General features: G+C 39.0%; 2 protein-coding genes across 8 annotated transcripts in view; one reads left to right on the top strand and one right to left on the bottom strand.

Annotated features, from left to right (window-relative positions):
• TIAM2 (TIAM Rac1 associated GEF 2) overlaps positions 1-7,758 on the top strand; it is a 156,746-nt gene extending 148,988 nt beyond the window's left edge. For all 3 annotated transcript variants that reach the window (XM_089530152.1, XM_089530150.1, XM_089530151.1), the window contains 4 exons: positions 415-520; positions 2,040-2,127; positions 2,602-2,756; positions 6,822-7,758. In XM_089530152.1, the coding sequence (XP_089386278.1) occupies positions 415-520; positions 2,040-2,127; positions 2,602-2,756; positions 6,822-7,462 (990 nt within the window). In that variant the 3' untranslated portion in view covers positions 7,463-7,758. The remainder of the gene's footprint in view (positions 1-414; positions 521-2,039; positions 2,128-2,601; positions 2,757-6,821) is intronic.
• Positions 7,759-8,289: 531 nt separating this feature from the next.
• The window catches only part of LOC149310981 (mitochondrial dimethyladenosine transferase 1-like), a 36,973-nt gene continuing 26,055 nt past the window's right edge, over positions 8,290-19,207 (bottom strand). For 3 of the 5 annotated variants that reach the window (XM_089530143.1, XM_089530147.1, XM_089530144.1), the window contains 2 exons: positions 12,808-12,935; positions 8,290-8,782 (listed from right to left, as the gene is read on the bottom strand). In XM_089530143.1, the coding sequence (XP_089386269.1) occupies positions 8,539-8,782; positions 12,808-12,935 (372 nt within the window). In that variant the 3' untranslated portion in view covers positions 8,290-8,538. Of the gene's footprint in view, positions 8,783-11,167; positions 11,317-12,807; positions 12,936-19,207 lie in introns of all 5 variants that reach the window. The other 2 variants (XM_089530145.1, XM_089530146.1) reach the window with 2 other exon arrangements.

Genomic DNA, 19,207 nt, shown 5'->3' with positions numbered 1-19,207 from the left:
TGCAGTTTCCCAGTGTCCATATTCAGCAAGGAGATGCTGTTATATTACTACATAGGGGAGCAAGCAAACTGACCAGTGAGCATAGGGACTGATGCACAACAGGGTCAGTGTGCATTGGGACAGTGACTAGGGAGTGCTAACGTGCATCAGTACAGTCTGATAGCGTCCTGTTAGACATCTTCACAGTTCACTAACAGGGTTCCTTAGCACCTCTGTTACATAGCTACGTATGCATAAAGATAGGCAATGTAGACTGCAATAGAGAATTCTGGCCAGTATTTATTTACATGACCAGCAGTTGATCCAATGAGCCTCTTCTGTTTGGAACTAGTAGTAGGGCTTAATGTTTTAGGATTACAGCTTAGTTTACCTTTAAAAAAGCAATACCACTTAAACGTTTCTTGTCTTTTCAAGGCAACTAATGTCCGTCCTACACATAGTCATGGTGACTTGGATTTGTTTAAATTCCGTTGGTTGATTCCTTTATCTGCACTTCAAGTTCGACTGGGCAATACAGCAGGTGACTTGACTTTTATTTTTAAATAATTTTTATTAGTCTTTAAAAAATTATTGTTACTCTTTATCTGGAAAGTTGGTCAAGAGTAAATATGTTCTTTTTAGCAAGTGTTTCCACAGTTTGTCTACAAACTGTAAGGATTCAAAAGATAGGATGAAAAGCACAAGTCAGTGGGTTTAATCAAGGAGTAGATTCAAACAAATATGAAATATAGAATTTAAATAGAGCCATGAAACAATATCAAGATGGATGCTACAACTGTAAATGATTTAAATCCCTGTCTATATCAGATAACTGGTTGATTCTAGAATCTGTTTGCTGTGGACAGAATGCATTCTTAAGTCCATGGAAACTTTCTAATTCAATAGAGGAATCCTACTGGTAGAATGGAAGCAGCCCAAGGGTTGGGAGACTTCATGAGACAATGGGAGAAGTTGACAGAGGTAGCACCTGGCAAAGATCATATCTATGCCAGTCCCTTTTTCACTGATACATGTGTTGTGAGATTCTGATCAGGGAATGCTTTTGCTGGTATAAAACACTATAAAACAATCCAAATGAATGCTGCATTTAGTTAAAATAATTGGTTTAATTAAATAGTATTAGAGTAAAATAAGAAGCCCCCCCCCTCCCAATCCACCATCATCCAGAGAGACAGATGGGCAGGCCAACTCCAAGCCTTGCCTGAAAAAGAAGGGCCCTCCTGGATGCCGTGTCGTCGTCCAGGCATCAGAGGGAGAGAAGATCTGCTGGACTTTTCCCCTTCCCCACTGCCATTCCCTTCTCTTTTTGTGTCTTGTCTTTTTAGATTGTAAGTCTGAGGGCAGGGAAATGTCTAATTTTTAAAAATGTAAGCCGCTCTGAAAGCCTTTTGGCTGAAGAGCAGGGTATAAATACTATAACTAAATAAATAAATAAAGTATTGACTATACAGATAAGACTTTTAATTGGATAAAAGCAAAATAGATAATTGATGAAAAGCCTTGTATTGGTAATTACCTTGGGTTGAAGTTGGCTTTGTATTGGGGACTGAGATGCCAGCATACAACTAAGGCATAACCTCGACTGTTCTGCACCGAAACTTTTCCAACAATCTTCCTTTTCAGCTCATGAAATGTGGGTAGATTGGTATGAATATTGTGTGGCAGGAAATAAAGGAAGTTAAAAGAAGAGGATGTTAAGTATCTTCAAGTCATTTCTGACTTTTTTTTGACAAGATTTCTTCAGAGGCTTGCCTTTGGCTTCCTCTGAGGCAAAGTGTGTACTAGCCAGGGCTGATCCTGCTTAGATTCTGGTGCTTTTAGGATATAAGGGATTAGGATATTATATATTTGCCAACTGAAATGGAGGTAAGCGTTTATAAAAGAAAGCATTAATTACTAATATAGAAGTAACAGTCTTCCGGTGGGCACTAGTTTGGGGATAATCTCAAAGCCATAACTGAGGCCGCCTCAGTCTTTCTTTTAAGAAATGCTTAGAATCATCATGAAATATTTACAAAAGAGTTTCTTTCTACATGCAGGAACAGAAAACAACTGCATTTGGGAACTGATTCATATAAAGTCAGAATTGGAAGGAAGGCCTGAGACAACCTTCCAGCTATGTAGCAGGTAAACCAACACTACAAAGATAACACTCTCCCATTCTCCAGGTGGATTCTTCCCTTTCCCCTCATTCCTCAGCCATCGTCCATAGCCTCATTATACAGCTTTTCAGCCATTGTGCGTATCCTTCAGAAATAGCATGGCATGCTGGGTTTTGCTTGTTTTTGCAGTGACAGCCAGAGGTACATGTTATTTAGCCAGAAAATGGAGAAAGCTATCTGTGATGCTGCTCAGGGAGTGGTCAAAAGAGTACCTCCCAAGGCGTGCACAGTGGAGGGGGTGGATCTTCTCTGATCTAAAGAGGTAGAGCTGTAATACTGCCATGTACAGGTACATAATCCCTACAGTATAAAGAACCAAACACTGGTTAGAAATGTTAAGTGGCTAGAGAATCGGCATTCTATACTGAACTAAGATTTTTTTTTAAAACTGAGGGATCTGGCATCTTAAATCATAACCACTGTTTTCTTTGATCTACAGTGACTGTGAAAGCAAAACCAACATAATCAAAGTGATTCGTTCAATTCTAAGAGAGAATTTTAGGCGTCAAATAAAATGTGATCTACCTTTGGAGAAAGCATGCAAAAGTCGGCTAGTTCTGCCTAAGAATCGAATTCCTGTTTCAGCAAAATTGGGTAAGATTATGTTTTCTTAATTTATGTGTCACAATTTCTGACCATACCAAGTTGTGATAATATTCTCTAAATAGGCTCAAATACTCTTCCTTGTCATGAAATGAACCATAGGAAGTGCTAGAAACTGGAAATGTTGCACAACTCTGTGCTCTGAACAACATTTTGAAAGATCTTCACTGGCTCCCTATCAGCTTCTGGGCACAATACAAGGTGTTGGTTATGACCTATAAAGCCCTATATGGCTTGGGTCCGAGTTACCTACGGGACCGCCTCTCCCCATACAATCCGCCCCGCACCCTTAGAATATTGAGCAAGAATTTATTGGAAACTACGAATCCCAAATATATTTCCACTTCACAAAGACCCTTTTCAATAAGGGCTCCTAGATTGTGGAACAGCCTTCCTGAGGACATCTGATTGGCGCCCTCATTAGAGATATTCAAGAAAGCAGTGAAAACCGAACTATTCCGCCAAGCATACCCAAATATGTGATAAGATAATGACTGACATGGTCCTGAATGAGATGCTGCTTATTTGCCGATTGTATTGTATTTTATATTGTATTGTGTATTGTATGGTTATCTTTTAACCATTAGTTAATATGTTGGATATAATTGCTATATTGGTTAGAGAATTTTAATTTATCACCTTTAAAGCCCTAAATGGCTTCAGTTCAAGCTATCTCAGGGACCACCTCCTCCCGTACAATCCTCCCCGCGCTCTCCGCTCCTCTGGGAGGAACTTACTGCAGCCTCTAAAATCTAGGCTTGCGGTGACTTCCCAGAGGGCATTCTCTGCTGTCGCCCCCAAACTCTGGAACGACCTGCCGGATGAGATCCGTCAGATAACATCATTAGACAGCTTTAAAAAAGCGGTCAAGACGGATCTCTTCCGGCAGGCCTTTCCAGATTAACCATCCCGGCCCAGGTACCCTGATTCCCTCATTCCTCCCATGGCCCCATCTTAGTGATGGTTGAGGATCAACAGAGGGATATCAGGGTTTTTAGTTTTAATTGCTGTTTTTATGCTTTGATATTGTGTTTTTAATATGTTATACTGTTTAATACTGTCTTAAGGGGGGAGGGATAAAGTGTTTTTAATTGTTATATTTTATATTTTACTGTTGTCAACCGCCCGGATTGGTTTGCCATAGGGCGGTATACAAATAAATATTGTTGTTATTATTATTATTATTATTATTATTATTATTATTATTGTGATTTTTTTAGTCTGTAACCCTGCTTCGATCCAATTGGGAGAGGCGGGGAAACACAAATAATAATAATAATAATAATAATAATAATAATAATAATAATAATGTCCTAGAAAGGCAAAAGTTAAAAAGAAATGTTGACTTGATCATATTAACATTGTGGAAGTAAGAGTTGTGAACCTTCCATGGGGATGGGCAGCTTAAAAATTGAAGTTTTGTCTTGGCCTTATGGTGCTGAAGCGGTTTTCTTTCAGCCCTTCATCTCTCTCTGAATTTGGCATGTAATATGAGCTTGACCACAATTCATACTGTAAATGCATTTATTGATGTCTTCATTTTGACTTAAAATGTGATGGTTGCAATGCAGCTCATGGCTCTAGTGTGCAGCACTTGTGCTGCCATTTCAGCCACACAGATGTTTTGGCTGTTGTATAATCTGAGCAACTGAGTAAACTATAGACACACCTTAGTTAACAAAGGCGGGTTACAGACGGGCAAAAAGGGGTGTGTTCATGACGTCATGAAGGTATAGCCTTCAGACGGCCCTTACCTGAATGCCGCCATGAACACGCCGCCCGCACGCCCCAAGTGGGAAGAAGCGGCATTAAAAAGGTGCTGCTTTTCCCCGCTTCTTTTCTATATACTGCGCAACTGTGCAGCTCCGTCTATAAGCTGCTGCACCGGTACGCCAGAATTGTTACGCCGCTAATTTAAGTTGCTCATTTAAAAGCTCCGTGTCTGCTGCGTCACATAATGAGTCGGGGTCCTGGAACATGCGCAGTTTGCACCGAGGCTCTAATTAGAGCGTCAGATGCCATGCAGATGTGGAAGCTGCAGCACAGCTGCACTCTATTTTAATGCTCGTAACCCTAACCCTAACCCTAACCCTAGAGCAACATGTACGCATGCGCTGCTAGAATTGGGGAAAGTTTGGAATTTAAAGTGAACCCCTACACACATTCCTGTGCCATTTTCACCTAACAATAAAAAACCCCTAAAACTTTAAATATTTACATATGTACAAGGGAGGTGATGGGGGATGGCAGGGGGACAGTGGTGGCAGCGGCGACAGCTGTGGCTGTGCATTGCAGATTCAGTAAGAGCGTGGGGACCAAAGGAGAGGAGGCATCCATGATGCTGGTGACACTACCAACGTGCAAGCAGACAAGGATGCCAACACCAGCTGATCACCAGCTGGCAGGAGACCACCATTGTTCTTGGGCAGGGCGAGGGAAAAAGTTTAAAGGGGCCTGGGCACTTTAAATGTGCACATAGGCTTTCTGCCGCCGGTGCTGAGCGCTGCAGCTGCGCAGCCGCCAGCCGGCAAAAGAAAAAAAAAGCCCCGTTTTTGGCCGCCCGTGCAGAAGCTGCCTCTCTCTTTGCAGCATCCTCCAAGGCGGCGGTATGGAAACTGTGGGTCAGAAACGGCCCCAGGTGAGGCGTCTTCACTGCCCCCCATGTGGAAGCCCCATACACCTGAGCCACGCCCCCGGGGCGGGCGGTCTGGAGGCTCCGTATTCAGCAGAATACACCTCCAAGACGTCTTCCCCTGCCCGTCTGTAACCCGCCAAAGCCTCTGAAAAAGAAGCTCCAAAGTCTGTTTATGTCTTCTCCTCAGCCCACCTCATTTTCCTCCTCATCCTGTGACAAGTTGGAATGTTTAGCAACAATAGCATTGGGAAGATGATAAAGAAGAGACTTTTGGTGTAGATTTGCAGCAGCATGTTTTCAGTAAATACAATACAGCTTGAGCTGGGTGAAAATATAGTTCTGATTTAACAATTCTACTGTAGAGATGTGTGCCTGCCTACCACAGGCCAGATAAATAGCACCTGTGCTATAAATTCCTTAGTGAGCATGAATGAACAGCAAAAAAGAGAGAAAGGGGGCAAGCTGACCACCTGCCTTATCAGCTACTCCAAGAGTATTAACCCCTACCCCCAGCATAGATCTATAAGTTTGGCCACCAAAATGGCAACTGTAAGAAAGGCAGCACTGTTAAAAGAAAGAAAAAGTTGCTGGGTGTATTTTGGAAGAAACTTTCAAGCAGTCTCCAGAATGTTTGCAGTGTTTTTGATAAGTTATGCAAGGCTTGCCAGACCTTTCACATGTGCATGTAGTTAGGTTTGAATAACATTTGCTGAAACATACTGAATTGCTGTTTTTTTTAATTATTATTATTATATAGGAACCTATCTCTATTCTTTTCATATTTCTGCTTCTGGTACCAAATTTTCTGTTTAAGTAGTAATGTTCAGGAACACATCTATTTTGTTAACTTAAGTGTACCTGTACTAGACTTCTTAATCAAAATCAGCCTTCTGTGAGCCAGGAAAGTGATGGTTTTGAGGCTGCTATCCAGAAATGGCTCATTTTCATACTGCTGTTTCATTCTATACCTGAAGGGCAGATGACTAATAATACAGCACCATACAACAGTGGCTATGTGAGCTCCATTCTTTCCAGCTCATGCTTTGACCCTCTTTGTTAGCACTTTCTGCTTCCATATCATGATATGGAGTTTGGTGCAGTCTGATTTGACTGGGTGGGAATTCCTGGAACCTTTTCCTTCACAAGATTTGTGGTGTGTCACACACCTCACTCTGCCACTTTTAACAGTCTATCTGAAGAGGCTTCTAGGTGGAATTTGTGTCCTTTTCCAGACTTTTTGCATTTTTATTTTGTGAACGTTCCCTATAAAATAGTAAATGTTACTTAAAAACATGATTGAATTTGCTCTAGTACCTAAGTCATGCTACTTTTAGTGTTGAATGAAGATGGTTAAACTTGATAATAATTATTGCTAAGGCTACCATAGTTGAGGACAATAATGATGTGTTTTGCATTGGCAGCATCCTCAAGATCCTTGAAGTTACTGAGGAACTCTCCAGGTAATGAATGGAACATGGATGCAGCCAAAGGAAATGAACTGGATTCTGATGAATGCAGCCTGAGCAGCAGTACTCCAAGTAGCAGCTGCCATACCACTGACAGCATCCTGGAATCTAAAAATTCATCCCCTGTGAAGCATCTGCAGAACTGTGCATCAGATTTTTCAAACAGCCCTGTCAAAGAGTCTGACATTCTAAGTGATGATGAAGATGACTACCAGCAAATTGTAAAGAAAGTCAGCCCTACAAAAGACATAGAAATCCATTTCCAGCGGCTAAAGATTTCTGAGAATCCAAGCAATGATACTGAGGAAAGGTGTCCTTCTGAAAAAGAGAGCGTTGATGAACGTAAGGCAGGAGAACATCCTAAACTAGTGCGTGCACACTTTTGTCCCATTAAGCGGAAGGCAAACAGTACAAGACGTGATAAAGGGACATTACTGGCAATGCAAGAACGGCACCAGTCTCTTGACAGTCATCCTGATGCTGCAAATTTTGACTTGAATTCTATTTTAGAAAGGGAATTTAGTGTACAAAGTTTAACTTCAGTAGTTAACGAGGACTGTTTTTATGAAACAGTAGACAGGCATGGAAAGTCCTAGCTGCCTGAAAACAGTTATTTCCCCCATCCCATAAGATTTTATTTACATATTTTTTCTTAAACTGGTGATCGTTACAAAAAAGAACTGTTGACTCTTCAATTTAATGCACTACTGTGGTAGCACACAGAAGTAGTTGTAAAGGCTTAAGTTATTTTAATTTATTACAGAACAGACAAATTAGATTAAGCTACCCTGAATTTACAAATTCTGTAAATTAATCTACTGCTTTCAAATAACGTTAGATTACATTTTTAAAATTAGCAAAGAAGGGGATAAAACAGTTAAAATCTACATCTTTTGCAAGAATTCAAACAGCTTTGTTTGACCATTTATGTTTGTTAGATTTTGCTTTATTTAAAGCAGAATTAAGTTATTTTAATTCATTACAAAAATAATGTTGCACTATGATGTAATATGTTGTTTATACTTGATTTTATATATATATATGTAAATATGGAAGTCTGTACTGTAACCTTGTATTTTTATTTTCTCTACAAGTTTGTACAGTAAAATGTTCAATGCAGTAGGCATAGTGTTTGTTTCACACCTCTCTTTATGAAGTTTCAAATTTAGTATTTTCGCTTTGGGGACATTTCAGTTTTTTCCTAATACTTGATTATTGGGTGACAGTCACAGATTGAGCATATCATTTAAATGAACTTGGAATAGGATTTTTACTTTATTTTGAGTAGTATATTACAGGGGGCCCTTGGTATCTGCTGGGGTTTGGTTCCAGCTCCCCACCTCACCTCCATGGATGCTCACATCCTATTATATATAATGGCACAGTTAAATGGTATCCCTTATATAAAATGGCAATATCAAAGTTTACTTTTGGAATTTTATTTATTTGTTTTGAGTATTTTCAAACTGTGGCTAGATGAAACCATGAATACAGAGGGCCAACTGTAATATTTGCAAAACACCATCATTTGTGTCTTGAGACCAAATTATGCTCATTTTATGCTAGTCTCCCCTCTGTGAATTTCATATATCTTTTGAGTCAGGAATGCTTATGAAAATTTCAGTCAACAAAAATGATTGCACTTCTTGGCAGGCTCTTTTTAGAGAATTAGCTATATCAAGTCATCATCCACCATCCTTTTAAAGTTTGCCTTCTTTAGTCTCTTCTCTCTCAGTTCATGTCTGTAATTGTATACAAAAAGATCTGGGTCTTCATCACACATTTTCCTATAAACATCACAAAGATTTTTAAAGTGATACATGGAAAGCTGAGTCGGGCGTAGAGTTGGATCAACATCTGCCAACATGAGCATTTGTTCTGCTTTTTCTAAACGTCTCGCTTCTGGAAATAAAATCCTGAAAGATAATAGTAGACATGATAAGCAAGGGAAATTGTAAAAAGAATTAAGCAACACTTGTCTATTTATTTAAATCCCTCAACCATTTAATTTTCTGTTGTCACTGCCAGCCAACTGCAATAAAATGATCTCATGTTTTTAGTCACTCATTATATAATTGGCTGCCTGCAACAAAAACATACACCATTACTTTCCAATATAAAGACACCATTACAATGCACACCTCCCTACAAATTATTAAATACACCTAACTAGATACCACTGGGAAGGTGGAGGATATGCTGAGGGAAATGTAGGCTTCATGCTCCACAGATACCAGCAACTGGATTTACCATGTTGTACTAATTCTCTGCATTGTATACTAATGTCTGGATTGTGCAGGAGAAACTGGAAAGGTCTTATATTAGGATAGCAAATGGAGACAGGATACTCTATTACTGTGAAGATCTTGCATGATGCAGTTTGTGACAGCACTGGCCTCAAAGTACTATTGGATGTGAGACTCCCTTGAGAATCTTCCTTGATAATATTTTGTAAATAGCTATACAATAAGTATTTGCTATTAACCTTTTGGAGTTCAAGTCACCAAAAGTACTCTCACCAATACATGGCAATTATCATATACTGGGTGTGCCATAATTTTAAAGTTGCATCAATTAACACCATCACTTTGGGTGGTTCCTGAATGACATAAATTATGACAGATACTTGAACTATTGACTTTGACACAAAGTCTTAAGCAGGTTTCTGAATTAGCAGAGACTTCCAAAAAATTTACAGGGCCCCCAACATGGACTGTATTACAGTACATATACAGCCATGAGTTACAGGCACCAGTCACTTCTCTCTCTCTCTCTCTCTCTCTCTCTCTCTCTTAACATGTCACGTTGATTATGCATATATTCCCAGTAGTGATGAGCAGATTTCCAAATGTTGGACTGATATAGCATTCCTCACCACTGGCAATGAAGACTAAGGCTACTGGGAATTTCAGTCCAGCAACCTCTGAAGAGTTGCATCATTCCTACTTTGGTGTATACATTCACCTGTACAGTTTATTTGACAATTTCTGAAACATTAGGGTTTATGAAAGAGCGCACAGCTAATGCCATGCTAGATGGAGAAATTAGCTTTGTCTGTATTCTTGACCTAATGGGACAAAACATTTTTGCTGGTGGAGGTAGGTGTTCCATATTATATATTGTTTTTATTGTTTAACCTAGAAAAGTTTAAAAAAACCAATGTCCACATAATGGAATAAATAATAATTTCACCAAGAATATTTACAATAAGAAAAAAAAACCAATTTGTGCACTATTCTGAGTATTGGACAAGGACACTATGTCTTTCTGATCCCCAAGAGCAGAAAGAAATTCAGTAAGGAATAATTCCCTATATAAGAAGAAGAAATTGTGCTTGGAGGTACTGAGGCTATAGCTGGTGCCTAGCTGTAATAGACATACAACTTTCAAAGACAGGCTTGGTTATGAAAAGGGTAGAATGGACAAATTCAGAACACAGAATTAAAGTCAGCACAGATACTTATCCATTGCAGATGCTTCACTTTCTGGTACGCCTTTTGGGTTCCAGCAAAGCTTTAAAAGAATCTTAGGCCCGTTCCGCACAGGCATAAAGTACACGCTCTGCACGTACTAGGGTTAGAAAGGGGCATTACTACCTGACACCCCTAACCCTAATACAGACCAAGTCCGTACAAAATGGCGGCGCCTGTTCCACACGGGCACCCCCATCTTGACGTAGTGGACGCATTGCGTACGCACGTCGTGCAGTGCATATGACGTGAGTGCACCATTGGCACCTCGCAACGTCATAAGCGCGCCGCAAAGAGAAGAGCCATTTTGGGGCTTCTTTTTGCTCCGTGAGGGAGTTGCGTGGTTTGGCAGTCTGTAACGCTCCATACAGACTCTGACTACAAACAAAGTTGAATCATTGGACATAAAGCCAACAGTTCAAAAAAACCTCTGGTACTGCTATTCTCACCTTGGATCACTGAGGGGACTGACATGTGAAGCTCCAGATCCCTACCATTCCACTTATGCACAGAACAGATGTGCCTCAACTACCTTAGGCATGAAGCAGATTCCTACTGTGTTTGGGGAGCACTGCTGAAATGTCTGATGCTGATATATAAATTCAGTCATTGGTGCTTCACCAGGTTTGAAGCTGTATCTGGGAGAACAAGGTAGTGAAAGCCTGGAGGAAAGTTCAATCTGGAACTCTCAGAAGAGGGCTAAGGCCTGGTACAGGAACAAGCCGCTTATGAAGGCAAAAGCAGCAGGAACCCAGCAGAGGGTCTGTTCATGTCACGTCCAGACATAACTGTGCTGGAGAACTCTTCACCAGAAGACTTTTATTTACTTACATCCTGCCTTTTCCCCAGCCCTAGGACTCAAGGTGGCTTGTAAAAAATGGGACAGTTCCTTCCCCGAAACTGGAAGTCTTGTGGGGAAAGCCCAGTGCATTGGAACCATCTCAAGAAGTAGAACACTGCTTCTAAGGTGGAAGAAATACCTGTTAACAAAAAGGACTCGTTGTGGGAATAATTCTAAAGCAAGACTTCTTCCGGATTGTTACAGGCTATCTGCAGCTGAGTATAGAAGCTCAGACTTATTAGCCTTATCTCACTAGACAAATCCCACTCAGAAATGGGATTTTAAAAGTAGAAAAAACCTGCAAATGTGGGATGTTTTTAAGATGCATTTGCACCAAAGAGCAATAACGCGAAAATAAAGCCAGGGGAAAATGACAAAAATGACACCTTACTTTTGGGAAGTTCCCAAAAGTACAGTCTTGATTTGACCTTTCCTGAAACTATGCAGATAATATATTCATGCTAAGAGGGTAGATCCTGTTTACCAGCATAGCTACAGCAGCATAGGTAGCAATGAGAGAAATAAAACAACCACAGGCATAGCAGCAATGGGGGAAGGCAGAAGAAGTGGTTTCTGTCAGGAGAGTAGGCTGTCTTGCTCACAATTTGCTTGGGAGCCATCAGGCAGCTTTCTGACAGATTTCAATATCTTTCTCTGCCTCCCATCACTCCTGCTGCTCTGCACTCCTATAAGAAAAATGTACTAGACCAGAATAATGGACCGTTACACTAGTGTAACTAGAATTCTAGTCACAGGTTAGGAATACAAAGGATATTAATGTAATTTGCACTGAGCAAAATACTCTTATTTTGACTTCTAAAGCAGGAGTCAATTCTGCAATCCTGCATGGCTTAGTATAGCTTAAAAATTCCAAACATAGAACTACACTATGCTAAGCCATTTATCAGCCCCTCTCCAGGCCTACCGTATTGCTGCTGAAACTCTCCCCCAGTTCATGTCTGGAGGATTGTGGAGGGGATTGGAGAAGCATCTCCCTATATCTCCGTAGCCAGAGATGAAGCGAGTGTGTCATCCACTGAAGTCTGCCAAGGTCATTCACAGGTTTCAGTGGCTGAAGTAATCATGTCAGGTTTGGCTATGAAGATACAGGCAGATGATTCTGCAGCCTTCCCTCCTCCAAACTTGAATGGCCATGGGTGGGAGGCTTCAGGGGCACTATGTTAAGTAGGAGCAGAAGGGATTTGGTCACTGCAGGAACAATTTGGGCTGCTGTATCTGGCTCTAAATAAAGAGACAACATTTCAGTGACAAGAAATGAATCCTTGAGGGAGTGGGAAGAGTTAGGTGTATGATGGCCAATCTCACTTTCCTATACTTACTGTGTCACCAAGGCTTATATAACTACATTTGGGATTGTCATTATACCAACACTGTTGTTTTCATGGTAAAGGCCTACATTCACGTGTCAGTGCCCATTAAAGATGACCCATTAAATCAATTAGAACTTGGTAAATCAACATTTCCACTGATTTAATTATTATTATTATTAACCTTTATTTATAAAACGCTGTAAATTTACACAGCGTTGTACATAAATTTTTTAGTCAGACGGTGGAGAATAACAAGTAGATTTAGGCCATAGTTGATATATAAGAGTAAGATCTCTTACCGTACACCTTGATGACAGTATTTCCTTCTGAACTGGAAAACACTTTGAACAACTTTTTCCACCAGCTTAAATGGCTGTTCTATCTGTGGTTGCACTAGTGGTGTAAAATGAATAACAGCCACATCTACCTGTGAATGAAGATTTAATGAAAATTATTGCTCTAAAAAAAGGACCTGTGACTCTAAAATAAATTGGTCAAAATATTATTTGTTTATAGAATTTCTAATTAAAGCAGAACTTAAATGTAAGAAATATGATTCCATTTATCTGCAAAACAGCAACTTGGTATATAGGCTCTTGTATTATCGTGTAAAGTATGCTTTCAGATTAAGAAGGGACACATCAGTGTCAAAGATTGCTACTGCAGAAACAGAACCAAATGCCTGTTGTCTAGTTTCTCTTTCCACGCACATTTGGATCCAAGCTGACATAAATAAATACTTGTGTAAATCAGATAACAGGAGAGCATTCATAAAATATAGTAGCGGAAAATACCACAGTCTCAATGCTACACATGGCTGTTTACATCCTGTAGATACATAAAAGACATTTTGCTATTCACTCCATCATAGGCTTGAGTTCTCAGAAAGAATGAAAGCTGCTTTGTTACTATAGAAACAGTTACAGGAAAATGTTGTTTGCTTGTAATCGGATGACTAGAAATTACTGACATTATATCCTATTTCTCACTTGTGCATATTAGCAGGCTGGGTATGAAAAAAATCAAATAGAATATAAACGACACTAATTTCAAGTTATTTTGCTGGTATTCTCTAGAAGAAAAACAATTACTGCAAACACAAAGTGCAACTTCATCTAGACACACATCCCTACCCTCTTAACACTTTGACTGCCCAAGTGTGTTTTGAAAACACAAAAATTCTGTATACTAAGCATGTCAGAAATATGCAATTAAGCCTAGATTCTCTCTTGCACACTAAGAAAACAAATCTTTTGCATAAAAAGGTCCAGAAAAGCACTGAAAGAAGAAAAGGAAAATTAAACAACTTGTAACTATATACAGTATATGATATCTGCTGCATTTAACTCCTTGAAGGACAGAAGTGTAAAAAACAAACCAACCCTCCAATTCTGCTCCTTCTGCTTACTTGCCCCAAAGTCTCCTACAGTTCTAAAGAATCCCATTAATTTGTCTTGTTGTCCTCTATAATGGAATAGCAACACAGTAACACTGTTTATATCTTGTGCTGTTTTAATTTTTTAAATTTAATTTGCTTTTTTGTAATTAATTTTTTGAAAGCTGCTTTGGGAACGTGTCAACAGCTGGAACAGAAACCTGATTGTCCAAGGTTAGAAACTCTTGTGCTTCTAGAGCTGTAGTTTGATTTCCATCTATTGGAACATATAAAAAAACCTTCATACACACATATTCCAGTCTTACATAGCTACAACTCCAAGTACAATAATGACCCGCTACATTTCAGGACAGTTGGTGACTGTGAAAGAGGCAAAGATTGCAACTTCAGAAGTTCCACTGAAGTAGCCTTCAAGAATCGACTGACCCAAGTCTCCCCATTTTCTGTCCCTTCCCTATTCCCTCACCTCCCTTGTTCTTGACCCTGGAAATCCTTGCATGAAAAATGGACACACACACTCTGCAGCCCAGGATGTTGTGGATTCCCTGCCCTCCACAATCTGCAACCCAGGATACATTTCCATTGGTAGTGATGTCTTTGTTTAGAGAACAAACAGAATTCATGGCCCTTCAGATGTAGGAGGGCAACTCCCATCATCCCCCCAATTAGCTATACAGATTAGGGCTGATGGGACTTGTAGCCAACATCATCTGGAGGATCACACATTACTTCATCCCTCATTTAATAGAATGCTGAACCTAGCATCTTCTTAAACAGCATAAAAATGTATGGAAGTTTGCTGTGCAATGCCGTGCCCATAATATATTTCCAGTGTCAGTCACCCTACTGACTTAACATCCACCCCCATGCTTAAAAGCACACCTTAAAACAAACCTTCCAATCCTATCAATGCTAACTCCCTATCAAAATCACTCAGAAAACAAATGAACCACATAAATTCACACAGATTTGCATCCTGCTCCAATCATGTGGACATCATCACCAAAGTCAATAACAATAATGACAATGTTCTTCTCATGAGCAAGAGAACAGGATTATCTCTTCAGTTATGTTATGGGTATTAAGCAGCTCCAAAGGAAATCAGAGACCCAAGTTTATCATGGACTGTGGAAATCAAGCACAAACCTGAATTACAATCCTGTGGCAATTTCCTAAAAGCACAACTGTAGCACTCTGCTGGAAAAAAATTCAAAACTATAGTTACTTCAAGACTACAAGTAACAAAACTATGCAGCTGTCAAACATAAATGTGTTACAAACCAATAATCCTTTCCTTTCCATGTGTCAAGAAAAGCCAGACAACAGAGAGAAACACCTATTTATCTTTATGCATGATCAGCAAGTTTCCCTTCTTGTTTTGTTTGCTATATATGCTTCATCTGATGCCCCTCATATAAGCCTCATCAGCAAGGACTGCTACCTTTTTGCTTTATGGTCTTCAGAGAAAGGCAACTAATTACAGAAAGAAGTAGAGAAGGCTACACGCTGTCATTAGCAGGTATGCAAAATTGACATATTTATCAAATAAAATCTGTGACCAGCCCTAAAGGAAATGATAATCTTCTTGTAGAGGGTTTGGAGTGGCTGTTTGCAATATAAATGGCCTTAATTCTCATCATCATGTGCACTACACCTTACTCTAAAAAGTTACCTTTTCTTATGGTTTTCAAAGCTGATTTAATTGTAAGGAAAAAAGTAAGTTTCATTTTTTAAAAAAAATACTTAATGTTCTAAATTTCTCCAGATCCCCAAGATTTCCAAGTTATTACAAAACATTCAACTTGAGATCTGGAAATCATTATGCTTTTCGAACTAAGGGTTTACATGTGTTTCCTTCATAATCGCTTGTTTTTACTCCCTAAACAAAGTATTTTCTCTAGTGCAGATTCATTAAACAAAGTCATTCTTTATTCTCTGGTAGATGGTACTGAGACAGGGAACCAGCAGCATTGCTGTGCTCATAATACCAGAGAGCTATTTTTGCTTAATATATATATATATCTATATAAAAACCTCAATGCAATTTTTTACGAGGACTAGAGATATTTACCTTGAAAGAGCTTGTGTTTCAACAACTGCCCTTGCCAAGTAAGCATCTTGGAGCTCCAATTTAGAAGTAAGTACTGAACTTAAGTTTTAATTATTACACTACTGTTGATGTTTAAAATGTTTGGAACTGCATAACATTTCACTGTGGTTTTCATTTAGTGTGTTTCTAATTGTTCTGGAGAGACACTACCATTATTGTTTTGGAAATCTGATTGTTTCAATTTTTATAGCTGTTGAACTTAAAAACTGAAATAAGGAGAAACCATCAGAGATAGCCAAATGAGGTAGACAGTACCACCCAGGGACAGCTCCATTTCCCTTCTCAGCCTTTGAGACCAACGGGGAGTAAACATATGCACCTGCTCTGGAATGAATTCAAGAGTTCACACCCCACTGGTTTCTCAGAAATATAGATCAAGTGATCTCACAAGGCTGACCAGAACTTCAAAAATGGTGCAGGCATTTGAACCAAGCAAGTTTTCAGGGAGCACAAAAGGACAAAGATTTTGCATGCCCTTTTTATGTGTTACACTGATTTGTTAATTAAACAATGTGTCCCTCAACATGATGTGCACATGTAAATGAAATAAGTAAATGTGTTGAACTACAAGTCCCAACAGTCTCAGCCATCATAACTTTTTTGGGATGATGGGAGTGGTAATCCAACATGTCTAGAATGTGGCAAGTTGGAGAAGGCTGCTGTAATAGATTTAACAAAATCGCTCTCTTCCCCAAATCAAGCTAAAGTGAAATAACGTCTGGACATCACTAGAAAGTTGTAGAGATTATCTGTCACTGAAATACACAGTAGCTCCTAAAATCTGTTATCAGCCACTTGTAAGGCTTGGTTGCCCATTTTTTTCCCAAGCTAGGATTATGGGCAGGAGAAAGATGTGCAGAAAGTCAGTCTTCCTGATGCAAGGGGGCAGGGGAAGAAGGCTCCAGTCAGGTACTGAACAGAGCAGTCCAGGTAATATTTATGGTCAGCATGAAATATCACCTTTGCCCTCCCTATCCCATATTAGTATCTCCAGAATGAAGCTGCGAAGGCAGCTTTGCAGCTATATAAAAATCTAAGATAGGTGCAGCTACTGGATGCTTTCCTCTGTACGCACCCTCTGCTGAAGAAAAATAAAAACTTTCCAACTTATAGTCCACAAGGGACAAATTTTTGACACACCCCTGCAACAGTAGATGCCAAGAAAGAACTCATGGAATATATTGAACAGGATTATCTTGGAAATTTATCACTGAAGCATTGTTAGAGTGGGTCTTTGAGGAAAGGAGCAAGGTGAGCTTTGAAAGTTAGTCATATGCTACTTTATTTTTAAAATCACTGCCTGAAGAACACAATGAACTAACATACACTACTTTAGCCAAAAGATGTGAAAATAAATAACTGACATGTCTTTTAAAGCAGTACTATTCTACATTGTGGCCCCTGGATAGGTTCTACTCGATAAGCCACTGGTTGCTAGTACCTGGCAAATTTCCAGGGAAGAAATGAACAACTGTACTGAGTGGGCACAAATATAATGGCTTCCCAAGAACAGCAGGAAAAATAATAACTGCTGTTTCTCCACAACAGGTAGCCTAAGAAGATTTTTTTTCTACAGGACAGCAAACCTATTACTTATTGGCTTGATAAACTGACTCTGCAGCATACTCCTATGCATGATTATTCAGATGCAATTCAATGGTGACTATTCCTGGTTAAATTTATACAGTGTTGCAGTCTAACTTGCTCATTTATCTTTTATTTAATTAATTTATATCTTGCCTTTCTCCCTACATGCAACAAAGCAGGCTTACAGTGTAAGTGTACAATATACAACTATACTGCTAAACCCTGATAAAAAGGCAAAATCAATTAAATAAGCTATCCATTAAAACACCACAATTTTAAAAAGCATAAATGTATTTTTAAAACAGTAATAAAGATACAGCACATGCCTATTAAAAGACCCTTCTGAGAAAAATCAAGCTTCTTTCTTCCATTGCTTTCCTTACAGAAAACTAAAATCTATAAGTAGTAAGTGGGTAGTATATGAAAGTGAGAATGAGAGGAAGACTTGTCTCCTAAACATATCTACTTTGTGGATACAATGCATAATTTGCAGATAAGGCTGTAAGTGCTTTTAAAAAAACACCTCCCTGCTCCCCAAAAGAACTAGCTGAGTAGGTTAAAATAAATTGCTGTTTCAGCAGAGAAAGCTTTCATTGTTTTTTTACATGTTGACAGCAGGGTTTTGGAGTCAAAGTCTCATTACACTGAAAAATGCACAGCAGAAGAACCTATTAATTACTGAATTGTAAATTTTATGTTCTGGCTTGTTTTTCCGTTGCATGCTCCTGTTCATAAAAAATGTTAGTTCATCTATCATTTAGAGCTGATTATGTAAGCCCTTCCAAATCAAACACTGTTAAAAAAATAATTTAAATGTATGTTTTAAAATAAACTTTTCTAAATTCTGCTCTTACTTCTATCACACTAAATCCAAAAAGTAAACCTATTCAGGCTACATTACACCACTGGTTCATCTAGCCCACAACTTCCTACTGACTGGTGCCAAGCCTTTTGAATGTGATTTTACTATTGATCCTAAAGAGTTAAAGAGTGATTGAGCCTAGTTCTAATTTAGGAGACCTAGGCAAAGATGGCATGCTAGGAGCAGGCACGTGTGCCCACAAAATGTGTGAGAAGAAAATCTTACTGGTTTTTCCCAAACCTTTCTTATACTTCCATGTACTACGTTGATAAACCTTCAGATCTGCAATGTTAACCATACAGTCACAGTGATCCCACTCAATTAAAACAACTGTCACTGTTATAAAATTTGGAGTATCAAAAAAAAAAAAAAAAAAAAACCCTCCAAGATTTTGCCCTGAAATGGACTCGTTCAGTATGAGTGAATATCACTGTCACAGGATATACTATAATATTTTGAGATTAACAATATACTAGTACTTATTTGGCTCCATAAGTAAAATCAACACACTTGGTCCCCTTCTATATCTAAGGCTGCAATTCTATCTACACTTACCTGGGACTAAGATCCTCTAAATGTAGCAGGATTTACTTCAGATTAAGCATACATAGGAGTGCACTGTAAATCCTCTGAATGACAGGAAAAGGGAATGATAATGTACTATGTTATCATTTTAATGACCACAGGAAATGTTTGAGACCAATATACCAGGACTCTGTCTATCAAACTATAATGAACTGATTA

The sequence above is a fragment of the Sceloporus occidentalis genome, unplaced genomic scaffold (assembly GCF_023333645.1).
Source record: "Sceloporus occidentalis isolate IW3139 unplaced genomic scaffold, rSceOcc1.0.p SCAF_6, whole genome shotgun sequence".
NCBI classification, from domain to species: domain Eukaryota; kingdom Metazoa; phylum Chordata; class Lepidosauria; order Squamata; family Phrynosomatidae; genus Sceloporus; species Sceloporus occidentalis.
This window is presented reverse-complemented; position numbering and strand designations above follow the sequence as displayed.